The sequence below is a fragment of the Borostomias antarcticus genome, assembly GCF_949987555.1.
Source record: "Borostomias antarcticus genome assembly, chromosome: 12".
Classification (NCBI taxonomy): domain Eukaryota; kingdom Metazoa; phylum Chordata; class Actinopteri; order Stomiiformes; family Stomiidae; genus Borostomias; species Borostomias antarcticus.
In genome coordinates, this window is record NC_140245.1 from 21,846,612 (window position 1) to 21,871,712 (window position 25,101).

Consider the following 25,101-nt stretch of genomic DNA (forward strand, 5'->3'; position numbering starts at 1 on the left):
CTACTTGGGCCTTCAGACACGCCCCTTTCGGACCGCTTAGAGGTACACACACACACACCACACACACACACACACGATACTGTAGACATACCATGCACACACCATATCAGAGATGTCCACAAGTCATGTTGTTGGAGATTGAGACATGTCTGAAGTCTCCTTGTTGTTTAGTATCAGGACACCAGACAGGATCTCTCCTGGAAATATCCAGGAGGAAATATCTGTTTATTCCAGATGTCTGACAATGACATAAAACAACAAAATCCTACAGCTGTTCACGTGTGAATTCACACAATTACAGTAGCTCCTCCCACAGAGCACAGGAAACAGAAGGGGGAGCTGAAGGCACATACATTAGGAGTACAGATATTTAGTTCCACATTTACGCTAGAGGCCTAACATGTCAAGTTATAACTATTCACATAGATTTTGTGTAATTATGAAAATGATATCCATGTGACTCTGTTAGACGTGTTCTGACTCTGTTAGACGTGTTCTGACTCTGTTAGACGTGTTCTGACTCTGTTAGACGTGTTCTGACTCTTAGACGTGTTCTGACTCTTAGACGTGTTCTGACTCTGTTAGACGTGTTCTGACTCTTAGACGTGTTCTGACTCTGTTAGACGTGTTCTAACTCTTAGACGTGTTCTGACTCTTAGACGTGTTCTGACTCTTAGACGTGTTCTGACTGTTAGACGTGTTCTGACTCTTAGACGTGTTCTGACTCTGAGTCAATCAAACTGGTTGCACCTGGACAAGACAAGAGACGGAACAAGACCAAACACTACACATCACAACCTGTGACACATGCATGAAACATACAGACCAGAATGTCCTTTAGAACCTGCTGTCAATATGAGCTCATGATTGACAGGCAGTGTGTGTTTTTGGGGTAGTGATGTGTTTCTCTGGGTAGGTCCATCAGGGGAGTGTGTGTTTTTGGGTTAGTGATGTGTTCTTGTGGGCAGGTCCGTCCGGGGGAGTGTGTGTTTGATGTGTTCTTGTGGGCAGGTCCGTCCGGGGGAGTGTGTGTTTGATGTGTTCTTGTGGGCAGGTCCATCCGGGAGAGTGTGTGTTTGATGTGTTCCTCTGGGCAGGTCCGTCCGGGGGAGTGTGTGGACCCGGTCCCGGCGTCGCTGCTGAGGAAGTACGTGTCGTACGCCCGCCTGTACGTGCGTCCCTCTCTCTCCCCCGAGGCGGCCCAGACCCTGCAGGACTTCTACCTCACACTCCGCTCACACACACACACCACAGACTCCACCCCCATCACCACGCGCCAGCTGGAGTCCCTCATCCGCCTCACCGAGGTACACACGCATACACACACACACACACACGCATACACACACACATACACACACACACGCATACACACATACACACACACCCACCCACACACACATACACACGCACACACACACACCCATATATGAATGCACAAAAACGCTCGCAAACACATTAAGCAGGGATAACAGCCTTGGTCATACTGTGTGCGTGTCTGCTTGTGTGCTTGTGTGTGTGTGTGTGTGTGTGTGTGTGTGTGCATGCCTGCGTGCGTGTGTGCTTGTGTGTGTGTGCTTGTGTGTGCGTGGGTGCGCATGTGTGTGTGTGTGTGTGTGTGTGTAGGCCAGGGCGAGGCTGGAGCTCAGAGAAACTGCCACCAGGAGTGATGCTGAAGACGTGGTGGAGATCATGAAGCACAGGTGAGAAACAAGATTCCACATTCCTAGTCCTGTAACCCTGTAATGTACGAGGACAGGCACAATGTCATCCAATGCAGCTAAAAGCCACCGTCAAGAGGAACAGTAGTTTTGAAAATCCACAGACGTATTGGCGCAAGCTGAATATGTTGCTCAGATTGATTGATAGCCTGCCACATGACAGGATATTGCAAATATTAATAAACAATATATTGACTTCTAAAGCCACCTATTGTAACGTCTATTCAATTCTTTACTCATCTGTCACAATAATGTAATGTCTTTGAATTGAAATGTCTTCATTTGGGGGCTTTTCCCAGCAAAAAATGATACTTGATTAATTGCGATTAATTAGATTAATTAATTACAAATCATGTAATTAGATTATTTTTTTAAAAATTGATTGAGAGCCTTAGTTTTAACAGTCAGAATGTGTGTGTATGTGTGTGTGTGTGTGTGTGTGTGCGTGTGTGTGCGCGTGTGTGTAGTCTGGCAGACACCTATGCAGACGGTGCTGGTGGTCTGGACCTGGAGCGGTCTCAGCTGGGGGCCGGGATGAGTCAGAGGTCACAGGTCAAGCGCTTCATCATGGCTCTGAACAGCCACGCCCAGCGCTCCGCCCAGACGCTGTACCCCCTCCAGCAGCTGCGCAGCCTGGCCAGCGACCTGCACATACAGGTAACACACACACACTCTTCCCTCACTCACTCACTCACTCACTCACTCACTCACTCACTCACTCACTCACTCACTCACTCACTCACTCTTCCCTCACTCACTCATTCACTCACTCACTCACTCTCACTCCAGGCCATGGTCTCAGACACACAGTCATGATGGAAACTGAAAACTCCTCCTTGTTGCAGGTGATGGACTTTGAAGGCTTCATCTGTGCTCTGAATGACCAGGGGTACCTGCTGAAGAAAGGGCCCAAGCTGTATCAACTACAGACAGTCTGAACCACTCTCTCTCTCTCTCTCTCTCTCTCTCACACACACACACACACACACACACACACACACACACACACACACACACAGACAACTGAATGGGGAAGACAAAAATAAGTAGGTCTATAAATAAAGGGTTCAATTTCTGTATTTATTTTTCAAAATCTTCCTCACTCATTAATTAATTAATCCATGTGTGAATGTATACTTTTACTGAATGTATATTATTTTCTTAGTTTCTTATTAGGACAGGTTTGGTCCCTGTATGGTCTATAAACGCTCTATATAGTCAAGCTCCTGGTCTATAATCGTTCTATAGATGAAGAGTCAAGCTCCTGGTCTATAATCGTTCTATAGATGAAGAGTCAAGCTTCTGCAGTATCGGTCTGGGTTTCTGTTCTCTATCTGAATTGCTGGCCTCGCTGATAAACCTGGAGAAAATGACTGACAATTTGTCTCATTGTCTTTGAATGTTAAACTCTTGCCTTGGCACTTTGAATTCTCAATAAAGATTGGGTTTTGTGGCACTGGTCTGTTTCTGTCTCGGTCTGACCTTCCACCACAGAACAGTGGTGGCGGACGGACGGCTTCTCTGTCCTGGCCCCGCAGTGGTGGAATGAACTGCCCACTGATGTCAGGACAGCAGAGTCGCTGCCCATCTTTCGTCGCAGGCTCAAAACTCATCTCTTCAAGAAGTACTACAACAATCCTCCCGCCTAAGCACTTATTAGGTGGGCTAGCTTGCAAAAGCTGGCCCAACTTGTGATATTCCCACTATTTCTTTCTTTATTATTCTCCCTGTTTTTTGTCTCCTTTATAACTTCTTCATACTTTGAGCTAGAAACTTCATTCTAATTTTAAAATGTTCACGATGTTTAGCTCTTTAACGGATGTATTCAGATTTTTGATATTTTTTATAGTTTTTTAGTAATTTAACTTTTAATAGTCATTTTTGTGCCATTGAAACTGCTGGTGGAATGTTCAGTATCATTATGTTTTTAGAGTGGTGACAGCAGTTGCTTTGAAAATATTTACACATTTTGTAAACTGCTGGCACTCCTACAGTTTTGAAAGCTCACACACGTATTATACATAAAAACTTTCACACAACTGTGCTGATTCGTACAATGTAAGTATCTAAGCTGTGTGACTTATACTTTTCGCTGTATGATGATTTGTTCAGCAACTGCGCTCTCCATTGAAACGTATGGGCCCACACTACCTTTTGAGCTGCTAATTTTGCATTTTTACCCTTTTTCTAACTCGTCGCCATGCCTACAGTTTTTAAGCTACACGGACATATAATAGCCTAAAATGTTCAGCCTTTTCTCAGGATTCATACGGTGTCAAAATCTAGGCTGTGACCTTTATACTTTTTGAGAGAGAGCTGTCTGAAGCCAACATGCCTTTCCATTGAAGTGAATGAGAGGATGCTCAGTGTCAGTTGGGATTTGAATTTGGGGACACGTGCATGCTCTCTGTACAGGCACCCTTTATTGACTACTGTGGTAGCATTCATATTCCTTCCTTCCTTCCTTCCTTCCTTCCATCCATCCATCCATCCATCCATCCATCCTTTCCTTCCATCCTTCCTTCCTTCCATCCTTCCATCCTTCCTTCCATTTCTTCCTTCCTTCCTTCTTGCTTTCTTTCTTTCTTTCCTTGCTTTCCTTCCTTCCATCCTTCCCTTCCTTCTTTCCTTCCTTCCTTCCATCCTTCCTTCCATCCTTCCTTCCTTCCTTCCTTCCTTCCTTCCTTCCTTCCTTCCTTCCTTCCTTCCTTCCTTCCTTCCTTCCTTCTTTCTTTCCTTCCTTCCATCCTTCCTTCCTCCTTTCCTTCCTTCCATCCTTCCTTCCTCCTTTCTTTCCTTCCTTCCATCCTTCCTTCCATCCTTCCTTCCCTTCCTTCTTTCTTTCCTTCGATCCTTCATTCATTTCCTTTCCTTCCTTCCTTCCTTCCTTCCTTCCTTCCATCCTTCCTTCCTCCTTTCCTTCCTTCCATCCTTCCTTCCTCCTTTCTTTCCTTCCTTCCATCCTTCCTTCCATCCTTCCTTCCTTCCCTTCTTTCTTTCCTTCGATCCTTCATTCATTTCCTTTCTTTCCTTCCTTCCTTCCTTCCTTCCTTCCTCCTTTCCTTCCTTCCTTCCTTCCTTCCTTCCTTCCTCCTTTCCTTCCTTCCTTCCATCCTTCCTTCCATCCTTCCCTTCCTTCGATTCTTCCTTCCTTCCTTCTTTCCTTCCTTCCATCCTTCCATCCATCCTTCCTTCCCTTCCTTCCTTCCATCCTTCCTTCTTTCTTTCTTTCCTTCCTTCCTTCCATCCTTCCTTCCTCCTTTCTTTCCTTCCTTCCTCCTTTCTTTCCTTCCTTCCATCCATCCATCCTTCCATCCATCCTTCCTTCCCTTCCTTCTTTCTTCCTTTCCTTCGATCCTTCATTCCTTTCCCTTCCTTCCATCCTTCCTTCCATCCTTCCTTCCTTCCTTCCCTTACTTCCATCCTTCCTTCCTTCTTTCTTTCTTTCTTTCCTTCCTTCCATCCTTCCTTTCCTTCCTTTCCTTCCTTCCATCCTTCCTTCCTTCCTTCCATCCTTCCTTCCATCCTTCCTTCCCTTCCTTCTTTCTTTCCTTCCTTCCATCCTTCCTTCCTTTCCTTTCCTTTCCTTTCCTTTCCTTTCCTTTCCTTTCCTTTCCTTTCCTTTCCTTTCCTTCCTTCCATCTTCCTTCGTTTCCTTCCTTCCATCCTTCCTTTCCTTCCTTCCTTCCTTCTTTCCTTCCTTCCACCCTTCCTTTCCTTCCTCCCTTCCTTCTTTCCTTCCTTCCTTCCTTCCTTCCTTCCATCCTTCCTTCCATTCCTTCCCTCTTTCTTTCTTTCTTTCTTTCTTTCTTTCCTTGCTTTCCTTCCATCCTTCCCTTCCTTCTTTCTTTCTTTCTTTCTTTCCTTCCTTCCTTCCTTCCTTCCCTTCCTTCCTTCCTTCCTTCCTTCCTTCCATCGTTCCTTCCTTCCATCCCTTCCTTCCATCCTTCTTTCCTTCCATCCTTCCTTCCATCCTTTCTTCCTTCCATCCTTCCTTCCTTCTTTCTTTCCTTCCTTCCATCCTTCCTTCCATCCATCCTTCCCTTCCTTCCATCCTTCTTTCTTTCCTTCCTTCCATCCTTCCTCCTTTCTTTCCTTCCTTCCATCCTTCCTTCCTCCTTTCTTTCCTTCCATCCTTCCTTCCATCCTTCCTTCCCTTCCTTCTTTCTTTCCTTAGATCCTTCATTCATTTCCTTTTCTTCCTTCCTTCCTTCCTTCCTTCCCTTACTTCCATCCTTCCTTCTTTCTTTCCTTCCTTTCATCCTTCCTTCCTTTCCTTCCTTTCCTTCCTTTCCTTCCTTCCATCCTTCCTTCCTTTCCTTTCTTCCTTCCATCCTTCCTTTCCTTTCCTTTCCTTTCTTCCTTCCATCCATCCTTCCCTCCCGTCCTTCCATCCTTCCTTCTTTCTTTCCTTCCATACTTCCTTCCTTTCCTTCCTTCCTTCCATCTTTCCTTCCTTTCCTTCCTTCCATCCTTCCTTCCTTCTTTCCATCCTTCCTTCCCTTACTTCCATCCTTCCTTCTTTCTTTCCTTCCATCCTTCCTTCCATCCTTCCTTTCCTTTCCTTTCTTTCCTTCCTTCCATCCTTCCATCCTTCCTTCATTCCTTCCATCCTTCCTTCCCTTCCTTCCTTCCTTCCTTCTTCCTTTCCTTCCTTCCTTCCTTCCATCCTTCCTTCCTTCCTTCCTTCCTTTCCTTCCTTCCTTCCATCTTTCCTTCCTTTCCTTCCTTCCATCCTTCCTTTCCTTCCTTCCTTCCTTCTTTCCTTCCTTCCTTCCTTCCATCCTTCCTTCCATCCTTCCATCCTTCATTCCATTCCTTCCTTCCTTCCTTCTTGCTTTCTTTCTTTCTTTCCTTGCTTTCCTTCCTTCCATCCTTTCCTTCCATCCTTCCTTCCTTCCATCCTTCCTTCCATTTCTTCCTTCCTTCCTTCTTGCTTTCTTTCTTTCTTTCCTTGCTTTCCTTCCTTCCATCCTTCCCTTCCTTCTTTCTTTCTTTCTTTCTTTCCTTCCTTCCTTCCTTCCATCCTTCCTTCTTTCTTTCTTTCTTTCTTTCTTTCTTTCTTTCTTTCTTTCCTTCCTTCCTTCCTTCCTTCCTTCCTTCCTTCCTTCCTTCCTTCCATCCTTCTTTCCTTCCTTCCATCCTTCCTTCCTCCTTTCCTTCCTTCCATCCTTCCTTCCTCCTTTCTTTCCTTCCTTCCATCCTTCCCTTCCTTCCCTTCCTTCTTTCTTTCTTTCCTTCGATCCTTCCTTCATTTCCTTCCTTCCTTCCTTTCCTTCCTTCCTTCCTTCCTTCCATCCTTCCTTCCTCCTTTCTTTCCTTCCTTCCCTCCTTCCCTTCCTTTCCTTCCCTTCCTTCCTTCTTTCCTTCCTTCCTTCCATCCTTCCTTCCTCCTTTCTTTCCTTCCATCCTTCATTCCTTTCCTATGAGTTATGATGAGTGGTCTAATCTATTTTTGAGTGTAGTACTAGCAGTACTTATAACAAACAACTACTGCTTCTCACTGCTACTGCTTCTCACCTCAACTTCCATACAACACCTCTACAGCTACTGCTCCGCCCCGGAGTGGGCTATAGACACATGGTCTCCAATGAGGGGTGCATGGGTATGGCCTGGCAATCACTGACCTGCCCCCTACAACCTCTGACCTGAGGGGGCGGAGTCTCGCCACCACGCCACTATCCACACCACCGTCCCCACATCTCAGACCCTGAGTTGGCTAAAGACGCAGTTTTCACGGTTGGGTGCATGTGGGTGGTCCGGGGAGCAGTACGCTGTCCTCGACCGGCTCTGACCCGAGGAGGCGGAGTCTCGTCACCACGCCACTATTCACGCCACTGTCCCCACATCTCAGCCCCTGAGTGAGCTATAGATACACGGTCTTCACTGTTGGGTGCATGGAGATTGCCCGGATGTCAGTGCACTGCCCCCGACCTGCTCTGACCGGAGGGGGCGGAGTCTCGCCATCACGCCACTATCCACACCACACACCTCACAACACAGCCTCTGAGGTGACTAGAGACACACGGTCTTCACTGGTGAAGGCAGGTGGGTAGCCCGGCATGGCCTACACTGTCCGCGACCGGCTCTGACCCAAGGGGGCGGAGTCTCGCCACCACGCCACTGAACATGTTACGGACACCACAACTCAGCCCTTGAGTGGGCTGGAGACACACGGTCTTCACTGGTGAAGGCAGGTGGATAGCCCGGTGCGGCCTACACTGTTCACGCCTGGCTCTGAACCAAGCGGGCGGAGTCTCACCACCACGCCACAGACCCCACAACTCAGCCCCTGATTGAGCTAGAGACACACAGTCTTCACCAGAGGGTGCAAGGAGACTGCCCGGGGGTCTTCATGGTGGAGTCAGGTAGGTGGCTCAGAGGGGGGTACACTGTCCCCGACTGGCTCTGACCTGAGGGGGTGGAGTCTCACCACCAGGCCACTATCCACGCCACAGGCCCCGTGATAACAACTGACGATTTGTTCGGCAACTGCGCTCCCCGTTGGAACATATATATATTATTTGGTGTGTATCTTGTTACATGGAACATCTAATTAGGATGCATTCATGTCATGTAATTATCAGTTGCATTCTCATGCGTTTTCATGTATATTCATATGGTTGTTTGTTGTCTCATTCTTATGTTGCAGTTTCACAAAAAGGCTTCAGTAAAGGCACCTAAACTGTCACTGCCGTCTCAGGTGTTTATTGGAGTATGTTTAGTTCTCCGTCTGAGCTGTGTAGGCTACTATTACACATGGTCAGGGCAGAAGATACAGTGTTTAAGCTATACAGACATATTATACATAGAAATGTTCTGCAAGTTCTCAGGATTCCTATGGTGTCAATATATAAGCTGTAACATTCATAGTTTTCTCATGCAGGCACGCAGCCAGCTTGGGACACACACACACACGCGCGCACAGAGACACACACACACACACACACACTGAATGACACCCCAGTCACCACTGTTGACTCCTTCCACTTCCTGGGCTCCACCATCTCCCAGGACCTCAAGTGGGAGCTATACATCAGCTCTCTCACCAAAAAAAGCACAGCAGAGGATGTATTTCCTGAGGTAGCTGAAGAAATTCAACATGCCAAATGCAATGATGCTACTCTTCTACAAGTCCATCCTCCCCTCCTCCATCACTATCTGGTTCCCCGCCCCAAAAGATAAGCTAGACTGCAACGCATCATCCGCTCAGCTGAGAGGGTGATCGGCTGTAGAATGCCACCCCTACAGTACCCGCACGCCTCCAGGCCCCTGAAACGGACTACCTACTGTCGAAAAACTGCTATTACTCTGGTTTAATTGTAAAAGATGAAAGGAAATGCAGACACTTTCTCAAATTATGAATTTAACACACTAAAACCAAAGACTAAAACACTAAAAACAAACGAAAATGACATTTACACAAATTAGATCACACTTTAGGGCGCATCACAGAACTTGTCATGACCTGGCTCAAATGGCCACAACAAAAAGGAGACACACCACGGTTCAAAGTATAACAAAATATTTATTAACCAAACATATTTTCAGGGATCTTTGTCTCATACAGTATGTGCAAGTGACATGCATACATAGTTGTTGCACGTGTGCACACTAGATAAAGGCAGTAGTACTGTAAGTGAAAAACCACAGTAGTGGTAAAGGAGGGACTAATTAGTTTTGAAAACACTGAACTGCAAAACCATAGTAGTGGTAAAGGTAGAACTGACTAGTTTTGAAAACACTCAAGTGCAAAACCACAGTAGTGGTTAACTGAACTGATTTAATACTCAAGTGTTAGGTTACACAATACTACACAATAGGCTACAACATATTTACACAAAAATAATCAAATTAAATTACAAGGAGGCCATCAATTACACCGCCACTTTCGGTTACGACCACCCGGCAGGGAACATTGGTCAGTCCATTGGGAAATGTTTGTTCCCAGAGAGGTCCCTTGATTGTGAGGGTGGAGTCATCCACCAGAAGCACCTCCTTTTCCCCCACTTTGGAGCGCCATCACCCCCAATATCTCCACCTCCCTATCGACTCTGTGCTGATGCTGTTGAAAGCAAACATTTTGGTTTCAGTCAGGATTTTTGCACACACATTTGATGATAATAACAGTTTTAATATAAAGATCATGCTGACGCCATCAAGTTCGTAAAAAAACTCCAGCACAGAAGAGAGAGGAACAGAGAAAATCCGTGGGGGATAGGCAGCACACTGGATTCTGCTGGAAGACGTTTTGGACAGCCTGCAGGAAAAAGAAACATAAATGGTGAAATAGTGGCATCGGCGTTTCTCATTGATGCACACTTGACCGGGGTGTAAAATAAAGCACTATAGCCTATAGAGTCAACCAGTGTTACCTATAAGCGCCACCAGAAACGTTTGCGTTATTATTATGCAAAATACAAGTTTAAATTGCTTGTGCCACATCATTGAATGAGTTCACTCTCCCCATTACCATTTAACACTAGCAGCGCCAAGCATTTGAAACTTACCAGCATAGCTGGGGGGTGGGTCAAATGCCCCCGCAGTCTTTAGAATGGGAGGCTGTTATTGACACACAATGGCCGCTAGATGGCGCTCGTGTGTGTGTTTGTGACACAAAATGCGGCTGTATCGGCTTGGGCTAAAAATAGATACACCTGTCTAGAAATAAGATGGTCGTGTCTGGGACTACGTTTTCCCAAGCCCTATTATCAAATAGAAAGCATATCACTGATAACACTTGAAAAATAAGAACACATTGGCGCAGTAAGATGTAGGACTATTCACCTATTGAGCAATTTATAGATGGATTTATGGATGAATTCTATGTTTACTCAGGCCCGGTCGGATTTAGCCAAGCCGCTGGGGTAGGCTTGTGTTGCAGTTTTACCACATTAGTTATTATCGTGGGAATTTGAGCAGAAAGGCATTTTTCTTAACATGTATTATGATATATAGATATATATTATACTAAATAAATATATAATATTTGGGAGGGTTTTTATCGCATTGGGGGGATTTGGAGCACTCGTTGGGGCTGCAGCACCAATCTGGTAATCCGGCTTGTTTACATCTTGTTTACGTATGTAGCAACATTCTGTGGAGGGCAGTAATAGTTGCATCGACACTGCTGGAAAGAAGAAGTGATTGAATACATTTTCCGCATGTTTGTTGTATTCTATTTGACATGTTCCTTTGCCTCATTTAGCACCAGCTGCAACAATCTCCTCCAAATCCGTTCTCTCCGTTAGCAGGGCTAACGTTGCACTCAGTAGCTTGTGCTTATTAGCTAGGTTTGGTAAAAAGCTTGTGCAGTGGAGGGGTTCTTTTGGGGGAATTATTGGATTATGCCAGCTAACGTTAGTTCCCAAACTTGTTTGATAACTATTCGATGCAGTCTGCCAGGCTAGTGCCTGTCGCCGTCATGAATGAGACGGCCTAGTTTATATACGGCCCCAGCTTTTGTTTGCTTTTAACTTCAAATTAACGTTTTTGTGTTTTGGGGCCTTAAAATAATATAATACGTCATGCATAGCTAGCGAGAGATATTGCCCCCCGCATCATTTTTGCAACTTTGCAACTGCTTGCTTGCTAGCTAGCTTAGCTAGCCTAACGTTGGGTGTATGAAACTGGATTGTGAACAATTGCACAACCCTCATCCCACGATGGAGGCTATCAACTGGGCTTGGGACTTTGCCTCTCATCGCTAACTGGAAACTGTCCCGGTTGAGCTAATGGTAGGTAACGTTAGCTAGCTCAAACAGTTTTTTATTAGGCTATTATTAGCCTATCCAACCAATGTGATTTAGTTGTAGTATACTGTTGTATGGGTGGGGGTTGCAGAGGGCTACAAACAAGAGTGTGAGGCAGCTCTGTAGGTCATTGAAGGCTATATATTATTATGATATGGTTGATAATAGTGAAGAACATGTGCAAGTTGTGTGTCATAAAATGTAAAAAAAGTACACATCAGCTTATCACAGAGTTGGCTGTAATATAAGGTTGCTCCCCTCCTTTGACATTCGCTACCCGCAGACAGACGGCATATTTGCATGTCAATGTATGCTCAAACTAATTTGAATTTCGTGGGGGTTGGGGGGGTTAGTTAGGGTGAGGAAAACGACGCGCGGTCTCTTTAGCCCTGAGACCATCAGGCAGGCAGCTCAGGAAGGCTATATATTAGTATGATATTATGTCTAATAATACATTTGTTGAAAGTAACGAGAATTACATGCCCAAAAAACAGAGATAGGACACGAACATTACAGTTGATAATAGTGAAGGACAACCACAACAATACTAAGCTAACGTTACGTGGTGACTGGAGCGATCCTCACTACCACAGCATATTTCCAGAGTGAGTCAGGTAAGCAAGCTATAATTTGTTTGTTGTTGCTTTATGTTTAAAATGTTCAAATGTTCTGTCAAGTTTGACAATGTGAAATATGTGATAGAGCTCAACCACATGACTATTGTTATTGTATGACATGAGTTATTCTAAACTCTTTGGCGTACATACTGAAGCGGGGGGAATCTAGCTTCACATCAACTAGCTAGCTAGCACTAGTGAAATGAGACAACTGTTTCCCTCAGCGTGCGCTGTTGTCAAATGGTAGCCTGTAATGAAATGAGACCATCATGGTTTTCCTCAGCTAGGCCTATTTGCATGTCAATGTAAACCCGTGGGGGTTGGGGAGGGCTACAAGGTATGGCTTTTGGTTAGCCTACAGCCCTACCAAGAAATGTTAGTTCTGCTTCATTCCCACAGCAATTTTCTATAGGGAGGCTTTAGCGGCTCTCAACCTCAAGTACAAACCCTTCTCTACATGGCCGCTCAGAAGATCTACAAGTCCAACTGGGCAGCCAAGGTCCGTGCCACAGTGGTGTGGATGAAGACGTCCCACAAGGCCAAAGTGGTCTTGAAGGAGAAGCAGCAATTGCTCAGTGAGATCACATCTCAGTACATTCTTTTGATTATAGATGCATGATTGAAAAATGAATGATATTAAAGTGTAATGCTAATTTATCGTTTTTTGAATCATGCTTTTTATTATTTTGTCATTAAAGATAACAGCAACATACAATATGTTATTCACTCAGTTAGGCTATACGAAAATTAATGCTAGTAAATTGATAGATTTTGGGTGACTAATTTTGTTTGTGTGTGATTTGTTTGTGTTTTCCTGTCAGTTGGACCCACAGCTCAGGAAGTAGGTGGAGAAGGACAGAGTCAACAGCATGAACACAGGGGACTTCAGGAAGGCAGAGGAGTTTGTGGAGCCGATGCGTGTGCTGCACACATCCACACTCTGTGTCTCCAGTGAAAGAAACCCAACCTGTGGCCAGATCATTCCAATCCTCTAAAAGTTGCAGGCCCATTACACTGTGCGCCAGGGGGACTCTGCCCAGCTAGCAGATCATGAGTGGGCAGCCAGCGGCCCGCTGACGACCAACTCGGCGGCCCTACGTCCTCCGTCAGTGCGTTGGTGGCTTGCTGCTCACACTGCACCACCCTCCCCACACACTGCATGCTAATGCACTCTATACGTTGCTATGCTAATGCATGTAATATTGCTAATAATGCATTCAATAAATGAGAACAGATGTGTGAACTTTTTTTTAATTTTATTTAAAGTAGCACATCAATATAACACAGATTAATGCAATACTCGTAAGAGGAGACAGGTACAGTAAAGAAAATGTTCAAAAGCAGCATAACGAACATACAGTACATATATCAGCATACATATAGTACACTATGAACAGCATATGACATTATGGAGATGGACACTAGACATATGGTAGGCTATATAAATACTCTAGACAGATGGCATGTACAGTAACAATCAATAGTTTGGACACCTTCTCATCCAGTTGAATGCAAAGGTGTCCAATCTTTTGACTGGTACTGTAACTGTAAACAACTGTGCACACAACTCAGGTGTACAGTAGTCTGATGGCTGTACAACAAAAGCAGAATAACCTGGGGGGTTGTGTGTAGTCAAGACGTCATGGCCGATCTAAAACACAGAATTCAAAATAAATTTGACTTTGTAAATGGCTGAAAGAATTGGTCTTTGATAAGTATATATAATTAAAAAAATGTGAACAGGTCAGAAAAAACAAACACCAACCATAAGAACTGGCGTCGCATGCTGTGGTTTGTGGACGATGTGGCGTGGAGTCCCATGTTCGGGCCCCAAGGTAGGTGGTCTAAAATAAGATCAAAAATAATATTAAGATAAAGTCTAGACCAAGTGCCCGGCTATAGAGTACCTGGTCTGCAGGTATTCATGGGTTTCAAATGTAGTCCTAGACCTGCCGGACCAACACAGGTGTTTCAAATTAATGAATTAGTTCTACTGCATAAGATAAATTGAAACACCTGTGTTGGGCCCCAATATGGCAGGTCTAGGACTACATTTGAAACCCATGAATATGCTGGTCTGTGCTAATCTTCACTGTTCTGTGCTAGTATAACAGTAACATCCTGGTTCTACTCTGGTCTCCATACCTGTTCTCTGTACTGGTCCTCATGTCTCCTCTCGCCCTTCGCCTGCATCATCACCTCAAGTTTTTCCCAGTTTCTGGCACCTTCCAGTTTGGATGTGCCAGAGCCCATAGGCCACCTGGGCTGGAGGGAGAGACAGGACAATTAACCAAGTGAAAGAGACAGAAATACTGCACACAGAAGAGACATGGATATGACTGTCCAGCCTGTGATAGACCTCTGAAGTTTTGCAGAATCTAATAAGATGGCTAATTTTAGCAATAATAGCTTAGCTAGCTAGTAGTGCCAACTGCCTACCTAGCACAGCCTACTCATTGACCAAATGAACATGGGGACTTTCACAGACGTTGCCAGAGCATTTGGGACAGTTAGCTATTCTGTTCTGAGTAATTTTAGCACTAGCCTAAGCACTAGCCTAGGTATGCTGCTAACGTTGGAGATGAAGTAAACATGGAGATGTTACAACGCCTGTTGCTCATAGCACTAGTGCTTATTCATGTATATTGTCCTCTTATTTCGGTTATTTCAGTTATAATATTTCAGTTATTCAGTCCCTCATCACCTTTGCGCTAGCTCGCTAGCTAGTTCGCACTCCACTGGAGAGTAAACAAACAGTGCGCCCCACAATGCACAGCGCATCTGACTACGGGTCTTTTTTAGGTCAAACATGTTGCGTCCGTCCGAGAACGGGCGGTTTCACACAACTGGAGCTTCCTAGAAATCGGTTGTGACCGCTCCGAAAACACCTCTTCAGGAGGGTCTCGGAGCGGCTGTTTTAGTGCACACTTGTCTGCGATTGTTGTGTTCACACAGGCCCATACAGAGCGCTCTCGGGCCCAAAGCTCGTTGGTGTGCACAAACTGTGTTCGGAATCGCTCCCTATTGAACTATATAGGGCGTCAGCCATTTTGGGCTGAACGAGGGAGCGATTCCGAACACAGCTTATGTGTGAAACCACCCTAAGTTACTCCCTTTACGCACAAATATAATGAGCGGATATTTATTCTTGATAAGTTCATGAGGTAACTTACAGTAGGATTGATCATTTTGTGTGCATAAACAGTGGCTAAGCATAAAACATAAACAAACAGAGCTAGCTAACATACAGTGCTAACATAAACAGTGCTAGCTAACATAAGCAGTCGGCAACATTACAGTAACGTCAACATTACGGGTAAGAATGGGCTAACGTTAGCGAAGCTAGCCAAACTTACATCATCCACGAGATCCAAATTGTTGTCACGTCTCCAAATCCCCCAAGCTCCTCTTCTGATGAGCTGGACTCAAATACAGCCTCTCAAACCTCAGCACATCTCCTGTTTTTGTGTTTGTTTGCTCATTTTATCTCCTCCGGTAGCCTAAGTTCATTCAGTAACGTTAGCCCAGCCGGATTCAAAACATCCTCCCTAGTTGTTTGCCACCACATGGCCCAGGTTTATCCAATGGGGGGCTCTCTTGATAGAAAGTGGTGAATAATGTGGATGGTCATTGGTTTATTATGTCTGAGACTGATAGACAGCTGAATCCATGGGGAAAGCGCCAACCAATGGATTCAGAGAAGGCGGCGTATGATGCCTTCAGGAACCAATCATAAACGCTGTAAATCTCAAGCCACGAAATAGACCTTATACACAAAACAACGGTGTAAAATTATGTATATGATTTCTGTGCGTGTTGATATGGCTGAAAAATCTATAAAAACGTACGACGCCACCGCGGGCGCAGACTCCAGAGGGATAAAGCACAGTTCTTTTTACTCACACCAATGCTCCTATATAATTATAATTATATTATACTCCCAGTTATATTATATATTTGTTTTGTCCAGATTGCCAGTTGAACAAAAACGATCCAAGTGCCAAGTGCAACATTGTAACATATTATTCCCTGAACCAATGCAAACGGTCTAGAGGGTTGAATAGCCTGCACCCCTAGTAATTTTGCATTCATTCAATAGCCTACATAAGCATTCACATCCATAAACATAAGGCTGTGTTTTCAAGACATTCACAGCATTTCAAAATTCAACATTTGCATCATAGACTATTGAGTGCTATTCGTTTGAAGACATTTGACCTGTGTTGAGCTGATAGCATACGTTTTGAGATTAAACATAGTTTTATCTAAATGAGCCATTGTGTGAGTGTAACCTTTTGCATTCATTGTTGAAATCACATATAGTCTACCACAAAAATATTATTGCTGTGCACATTCTTATATCCATATGTAAGGATGGATTATTCATTCAACCTTGATTCCTATTAAAAAAAAAACATATTGATGAACCTAGGCGACATCTGCTGGGAGAAAGTAGCATTGCAGCCTTCAGGTCAGGTAAAAAAAGATGGCTGACCGGCTTTTAGCCAGAATACACTAAAAAAATGACCAAACTACCTTTTCCTGGTGGGATTTCGAAGTTTCAAAAACACTGACACGTAAAACGCACATATCTAGGAAAAGTCATGAAAGCAGGGCGCTGTAACTTGAACGGTTGCAGAGAATTATTTTTTAATGTAGTTGCATGGGTCACCTTGACCCACCCTCAGCTATTCTAGTGTTAAACCTATGCTCAGATCTCTCCACGGAATGTTGCATAGCATGTCAATTTCGATAGAGTGTTGATGGCAAAGTGTGCACTTACACAACGTCTCTCAACTACGCTATATTCCAAAAGGCATTGTGCAAGTGCATTTTTCATATCTTCAAAATATCTCTTACCTTCACCATGACGTATCTCTGATGTCCATGTAGCCAGGCCAGAGCTGAACTGTGGCAGCTCTTGAAGTAGCTGTAAGGGGCTGGGTTGGTGAGGAAGCAGGCAGGCGGCACAGCTACCAGTTCTGGAAGGACAGAGGAAAAAGTGTTACAGTACGACCATAACAAGCAAGGTAAGGCTAGCACTATAAACGCGAACTCTGATGAGTAGGCTAAATTGGATAAGGACTTGCCACAATCATGTAGAGTATGGGAAGATCTGGTGACGAATGAAGGTAAGACCAGGATTCTTGCAGCAGTGGAGATTGGATTGAAGTCAGCTGCACTGCTACGTCACTGATGAATGGGTATTAAGGTGATGTGCTGCACCTGCTCTGAGGTGCTGGGGTGCTTTGGGCTGGTATCCGTTGAGGTAGGCAGGGAGTAGGCCAATTTGAAATGTCTTACTGGACCTTGAAATGTCCTGTCCATCTTGTCCTCCAAGAGCCCTGTTCACAACCCCACCTTGCCATGACACTGTTACCATGGTACTAGAACTGAGCAGTTTAAAACACTGTAAAGGTAGAACTTAAGAACACTGATGGTAGGACTAAGTACAATTGAGTGGATTACTAATGTATTAACACAGGTACTATGGTAAAGGTAGAACTGATCAGTTTAAATCGCTGTAAAGGTAGAACTTATTAGTTTAACAACACTGAAGGTAGAACTATAGTGTATAACCACAGGTACTATGGTAAAGGTAGAACTGATCAGTTTAAATAACTGTAAAGGTAAAAGAACTATGTACAACTGAATGAGGTAAAAGAACTATGTACAACTGAATAGATTACAAATTTCACAGAACAGATTACTATCACGCGAGGTGCTGTGACCCCCAGCGTCCGTACCGCCGTCCAGGCAAAGGGTAAAAGGTGGGGGTGGGGCAGGAGGGCGAGGCGCTGTGACCCCCAGTGTCCGTACCGCCGTCCGGGCAAAGGGTAAAAGGTGGGGGTGGGGCAGGAGGGCGAGGCGCTGTGACCCCCAGCGTCCGTACCGCCGTCCGGGCAAAGGGTAGGGTGGGGGTGGGGCAGGAGGGCGAGGCGCTGTGACCCCCAGCGTCCGTACCGCCGTCCGGGCAAAGGGTAGGGTGGGGGTGGGGCAGGAGGGCGAGGCGCTGTGACCCCCAGCGTCCGTACTGCCGTCCGGGCAAAGGGTAGGGTGGGGGTGGGGCAGGAGGGCGAGGCGCTGTGACCCCCAGCGTCCGTACCGCCGTCCAGGCAAAGGGCAGGGTGGGGGTGGGGCACACAAAAAATATAAAAAAACAATAAAATAAATAAATTAAATCACAACGAGGCCATCGACCACCCCACCACTTTCCTTAACCCGCACCCGGCAAGGGACTTTGGGCAGTCCATCCGGGAAGCACTGCTGCCACACAGGTCCCGCGATGGTGAGAACGGAGTCGTCCACCAGGAGGACCTCCTTCTCTCCCCCTTCGAGGGGCATCACTCCCCAAATCTCTACCTCCCTCTGCAGAGTCTGCTGATGCTGTCGAAAGCAAACATTTTGTTTTCAGTCAGGATTTTTGCACACACATTTAATGCATAGACAGCCATTTTAAATGGAGAGCAGGCTCATATAAATAAATAACAAATAATTAGCTAGACAACGTAACTGGGCCTTTATATTGGGACTTTGCATTGTGTCAATGAGGGAGTTTATTATGATTATTATTATAACTTATACCTCTCATGGACAAAAGCGTCTGCTAAATGACTAATGTAATGATACCTCTCATCACATGTTAACTTGGCTTCGCCAGCCTGATCACTTACAAATCGGGTCTGGTGAGGCCAGGCTATGAGGCTGTTCCTATCTGAGGAAGAAAAAGTGAAATAATGTACTATAGCCAATTAGTTACCTCCACTGTGGTGAACTGCGTGGAGCTCAGCACCAGCCCAAACTGCTCTGTATTTCTCCCTTTTAAGTGGGAGATTGTCACCCTTGCGCCCGTTGTCAGCTTAGCTGACAGGTTGGCCTCCCTCCAAAGGGCAACCCTCACCTGGGCCCCGTCCTGCAAAAAACAAAGCCTTCAAATGAGTGATCAAAAACATAAACCGAACCATATTGAAATGCACACCCTTAAACCCTTCCGTCCTTTCCCTCAACCAAATATTAAAAGTTAAATCAATCACTAAGCTTTGGCATGTAAAAAAAAAGTATAAGCCTAGACTAGCCTACATTTAATGAAAGTGAGTATGGTAAAATAATGATCTACCTGGCTGAGGGTGAGGTTCCTCACAGGGTATTTCCCACCCTGCCCAGTGTGAGTCCGCACCGCTTCCATCTAAATGTGATGTGACATTGAGAAGTATTGGCACTACAAAGTTGACCATGGAGTTATGTTTAATTTATGAATTAATGTTGGTGTATGGCTCAATTACTGTGTGAACTTACGGAGCTGATCGCTCCTTCAATGGACACCAGGCCTTGGGGGTTGGTGATGCCCCTAAGCGGTGTTAATGGAGACCTGGGTTTGATGAGCTCCATGCAGTTCTCCTCCAGCTCCTTGGAGACCTCCAGCGGGGCGGTGCTGTAGAAGGCGGTCTCCTTCCAGATCTGGATACCCGGTTTGGCCCCAAACTTGGCCATGCGGTAGCCCCGGATCACATATGTGCCACCTGCCTTTGAAATGAATTGAATTGAGACCTTTATTTAGACATCGAAGACAGTTTAGAGCAAGCTGATCTTTTTTTAATAATCATCCTCATCATCCTCCTCCTCCTCATCATCATCATCATCATCGTCGGGTCGTCCACAGACGGGCCTCGCATCTTTGTCTTCAGTTATCCCGGTCCTCCATACACCTAGCGATGTCATTGGTGGTCTCCACTTCCGCAATAGAACAACATAGAATAACAAATTGAAAACCCAAAATACCTTTACTTTATGGGCTGCCTCCTCAAACACCACAAATGAGGTGGCGCTCTCCCCATCTGAGGCTGCCACCAGCACATTGCGGTTGAGGGCGATAGGCGTGGCATCGTCCTCAGAGATTGCCCAGCTGGTCACCCGAGGCATTTCCCTCATCCCCACGACCTTGAGGACAATCGGGCGCCTGTCAGTCCCACCGGTCCCAGAAAAAAGCTTCTGTAAAGCCATTCTGAAAATACATATTAAAATTATATTAAAAATCTTAATATAGAAAACTCATTTGGACAAGGTGTTCAGCGGTTACAAGGTTGTATTTATTGTAAGTTGCAAGAGTGCTTTTAAGATTGTGGAACACAGAGTAGGCTACTAGGCCTAGCCTAAACATAAATTAGCCTATATTAGTGATAGTAAGTGTGACATTATTCAAACCTCATTCCATAGGTAAGCCTACAGTTAACAGATTCCCAAGAACATTTGATTTATTCACTATGCCACAGACCACTGTGATAGGCCTACTGTATCGTGTCATGCGCACACCTGCCTATTCGTTCAGCACCGCCTGCTACGTTCACACCGGGCGCGGCGAGAAAATTCGCGCCGCCCAGTTCGCCCCAATCTCGCCGCGGGATCAATGGGTTGCGGCGTGAATCCGCCGCTGAAAGTTCAAAAAATTTAACTTTTGCGAATATCGCCGCGCGGCGAATCCTGGCCGCCGCGCCGCCGGGTTCGCCTGCTTCGCGCGAATTGTATTGACTTTCTATGTAAACTCGCCGCGCGGCCGGAAAAAATCGCACCGGTGTGAACACAGAGATCGCGGCAGACCACTGTGATATATGGAACGCCAAATGGGTCATAATTCGCCTTGATTTTTCGCCGTCACCAGGCGTGTTTTCGTTGAAAAACGGCGTATTGGACGGCGCAAATCCTCGCAATGCGCCGTTTAATAAGCGCCTGGCGCCGCCAGGCGTCGGTTATGGTTAAATACGCCTGTCGCCGTCAGGCGTTTATTAAACGCCGCCAGGCGTCTCATAAGCAAATTTTTGAAAGGTACCGCCCACTGGCCTCTACGGTGACTCAGGTAGTACAATTGTCCGAATGAGGGTCCACTTCAGAACACGGTAAGTGCACTAGGCTACTTTTAATAACATATTACAGTGTTATCTAGCTATTATATTACACCAGCTTTGAACTATTTTACTCATTAAGTACCGAAAGCATTTAATAAAAAAAAGATAAAATAATTAATAGAAAATAGATTCAATAAAAGCATTTAGCAAAGACAGCTTTGATTGCCAGCTAGCTAGCTACAGATTTAGAACACTAGTCAGCTAATGATGGCTACAGACAGTAGGCCTATAGCTAATACAATGTTTGCCTAAACTTAACCTACCGGCAGATTGCCATTAGCTAGCAATAGTCTACATTTAACAATTACAAACCTATTAAAGTTAAGTTACAGTTGGTGCTTCTGTGTCTCTTGGTAGTTTGCAATTAATCATCACCACCTCATTATTTGCAGAGACTTCAGAAAGCAAAACATACAATGCAATATATTGTCTCAGTCTAAAAATACGCTGTGATGCCTATTATGAGGGAAAGGGAGGAAGTTAGAGCGTTGAAGGGGGTTGTTTATCAGATGTTGTGGTATTTTGTTTATTGGTTGTTTTTTATTGGGTGTTGCAGCTGGCAGGTGAAGGCCTATGGCCAGAGAAAACCCTCCACCTACATTGGGGTCTTTGACATCAACCGCTGGTACCACGCCCAGATGCCTGGCTCTCAGGTATTTGAAACGGACGGACCAGTTCTATCTCCTGTATATAACTGCTCTGCTACTCTACAGGGCTAGTAGTGAAGGCCAGCGTTGTTTGACTGATTAATATACTTTATTGGAGAATAAAAAACATGTACAGCCAGTGCATAATAGCAGTACACAAATTAAAGTAAACTGTCAAGGATGTCTGAAGACAGTCTCAGATTTATCCTTAGATTTATCCATTGTGGTGTGTGTGTGTGTGTGTGTGTGTGTGTGTGTGTTTCTTGTGTGTGTGTGTGTGTGTTTCTTGTATGTTCCAGAGCGGGAGATTTATTCCAGAGCGGGTGAGTCCCTGGACGGCGTGGTGGAGATGATGGCCCCCTGACTGCACCCTGAGCAGAGGACTGGCCTACACCTGCCCTGCACACCTGAACAGTTATACTGCCCCACCACATACAACTTTGTGCACACTCTCACACACACATGTGCACATATATGCCCCTCCACACACATAAATGGTCCAAAACCCTGCTGCAAGGCTACTGACTAGGTCCAGAACGTCCTGTCACATTACTCTAATCCTGGACTCCTTACACTGGCTCCCCATCAGTTTTAGGACCCAGTTTACTTGTCATCACTTTTAGAGCTCTGCATGGTCTAACACTATAAACCCATCTTTTTCAACAAAAAAAATGTAACGACTGCAGTGCTGTTGCATAAAAGCAATAACACATTTGAGGGCTTCTGACCGCAGCACTGCCGTGCCAATAACCACACACTCCCTCTCGTGTGTTATTTCTTACGTAAACTATTGACGGTGAGGCTGCACACAAACCACCGACACACCGCCAACCAGTCACTGTCACTAAAATGAGCTTTGTATGTGTTGTGTGTGTGTGTATGCCTCTAGATCAGGCAGGGTGTAGTGACCCTGCGCTGTGTCCTGGAGTGGGCCTGGGACAAGGTGGTCCACATCAAGGAAGAGCTATATTTTATGTTATGTTTTATGCTATATTTTAGAAAAATTATTCACTGTTTTTTTATAATATGTTACTTAGTACTTTGTGTACTAGCAGTAATTCCATAAATACAGCTGTTGATCTGAGACTGATTTCTTGTAACATCTTAATGGTTTAATTTACTACGATATGATAGAGTCAAGAGATCTGGTGGGTGCTAATGGCCAGATTGGACCAGAGACATCGCCAGCCTGGAGGAAAGAGATAACCTTATCCAGTCCGCCACCAAGTTCTACCTGGAGGGAGATTGCAGGAGGACCTTTTCTGATTAAATCCCCCAAAATTGTTCAAATCTTTGACACTGCTTTATTAAGATTAATTGATAAAATAAACCTCACCTCAACTTGAACACACAAACCTTGTTAGTAGTATTTATTTAAGCATTACATAGCTCAGTTCATCATAACTTGTGGTCAGGTACATTACACATAACCTACGCCTCAGCTTTAACATGTTTACACACTAATAGAGCCCTGCCCAGGAGGAGGAAGGCTGGAAGGTAAAAGAAGAGTAGAAAAGGCAAACTGTGTTGTGCCAAAGAGAGGAGATTGTAAGATGCCACTCTCCATGTACTCTCTCCACACTTCATACGAGGTGTGGATAGGCAGTCTCAGTGTTATAATACAGGTGTTGGCCTCTGGGAAGATGCGCTTTAGCTCCGCCCCTTGAACATGCAGGAACTCCAGGTGTGGTTCCACTGGGAAGCACAGACGCGGTACTGCTGAAGCCCCCGATGCGAAGACTAACACTGTAACAGTGTTAGAGGATATGATTCCTTTTCTGAAATCACAGACAAAAGTATGCTTACTAAAGACAATATAGAGGACCATTACTTGAAATGCCCATGGAGAGTATTGCTCACAAAAGGAGCTGTAAAAGTACTGCTGACATTTAAGAACATGCTATAGATCAGTAATGGAATGACCTTGCTGTTTTTATTATATTACATTACAATCATCTAGCAGATGTTTTTATCCAAAACGACTTATAATTGCATTTAACATAGGTAATCAGTGTACTTCTACTCGATCAAATCGATGGTAAAAAGTGTTAGAGGATATTGGCCGATAGATGCTACCCCTGAAGTCTTAATAGACAGCCAATAAACATATCTTGAGTCTAGAGTAAAATATATGCTCCCCATATTCTTACAGTAGCCTAGCCTAATGGTGAAATACAATTAGCCTACTTTGTAGTGGGAACATTATTTGATATAGGCCTATTGGTCGATCGAAATAGGTCCCCAAAATCTTACATAAATGGTTATTAAAATGTCCCCCATACAGTAATTAAAAAAACATGAATAATGCCATAACTATTCTGTCATAATATGTCATAAAACTAACTAGCCACTACTATCAGTTGACCAACGTACCTAGATTTATGTATGCACATTTATAAACAGTGATTTTGTCAGCTTGGATATTGTCCGAAAGTAGAAGACGTGTGCAGTCGTTTAATGTTCTTTTGCAGTGAAGCAGAAAGTTATTTCGTGACATCTTTCTTGGTCAATACGTGTACAGTAGCATATCGTCACATGACACTCACGACCATAATGGCCTGATTGGAACAGAGACATCACAAGCCTGGAGGAAAGAGATAAATTGTACTACCTGAGTCACCGTAGAGGCCAGTGGGCGGTACCTTTCAAAAATTTGCTTATGAGACGCCTGGCGGCGTTTAATAAACGCCTGACGGCGACAGGCGTATTTAACCATAACCGACGCCTGGCGGGGCCAGGCGCTTATTAAACGGCGCATTGCGAGGATTTGCGCCGTCCAATACGCCGTTTTTCAACGAAAACACGCCTGGTGACGGCGAAAACTCAAGGCGAATTATGACCCATTTGGCGTTCCATAGTGATAGGCCTATAGATCGTGTCATGCGCACACCTGTCTATTTGTTCAGCACATTGGACAGCGCCGGCCTTGCGACATGCCCGCGAAATATTAAATTAAACTGGAAAGTACACCTAATGATGGCATAGCGCGAGACATGGTGTTGGTTAATGAATGGCAGTTTGGCTGACAAGCTTGGTAATTTTTGCTAGCTATTAACGGAATTTGTTCCTCTCAAATAATTATAATTTAAGGTTGACATTGTCCGTAATTGCATTGATTTATTAAAAAGACTACTGGCAACATTGGACGAATGTTTCGTGTAGCCTATACCAAATAAGATTGGATGGTAGGCTAGCTAACAAACATTCCTGTCAGTTAGGCAGCTAACTAACAGACTACAGCTTACTATAGTCTAGGTCTAACCTTAGTAGGCCTAATATAGGCCTACCTATTTATCTAACTGACAGTAGGCTATTATAATATAACTTAGCCTATAGCTAAACATAACATATTAGTTCTAGTTTGGCTAATTTAACAAGCCAAAATTAAACTTTACCTCACGTCAGTGTAGTTAGTCAAACTGACATTTATTAACAGTCTTTTAACTTGCCAATACCACTAATAC

The 25,101-nt window shown here is 44.7% G+C and overlaps 1 protein-coding gene and 1 long non-coding RNA gene across 2 annotated transcripts in view; both read left to right on the forward strand.

The window, feature by feature from the left end:
- The window catches only part of LOC311315793 (DNA helicase MCM8-like), a gene marked incomplete at its 5' end in the record, with an annotated part of 11,337 nt that extends 8,610 nt beyond the window's left edge, over positions 1–2,727 (forward strand). Inside the window, 5 exons of the mRNA XM_084446491.1 lie at positions 1–42; positions 1,098–1,307; positions 1,627–1,703; positions 2,189–2,378; positions 2,567–2,727. The exon at positions 1–42 is cut by the window's left edge and continues 172 nt beyond it. Of these exons, the coding sequence (XP_084302617.1) occupies positions 1–42; positions 1,098–1,307; positions 1,627–1,703; positions 2,189–2,378; positions 2,567–2,659 (612 nt within the window). The 3' untranslated portion in view covers positions 2,660–2,727. The remainder of the gene's footprint in view (positions 43–1,097; positions 1,308–1,626; positions 1,704–2,188; positions 2,379–2,566) is intronic.
- Positions 2,728–20,959: 18,232 nt separating this feature from the next.
- On the forward strand, positions 20,960–22,622 carry LOC311316278. Its single transcript, XR_014630706.1, has 4 exons — positions 20,960–20,981; positions 21,547–21,643; positions 21,937–22,051; positions 22,527–22,622. It is a non-coding gene; the product is annotated as an uncharacterized lncRNA (long non-coding RNA).
- The last annotated feature ends 2,479 nt before the right edge of the window (positions 22,623–25,101 follow it).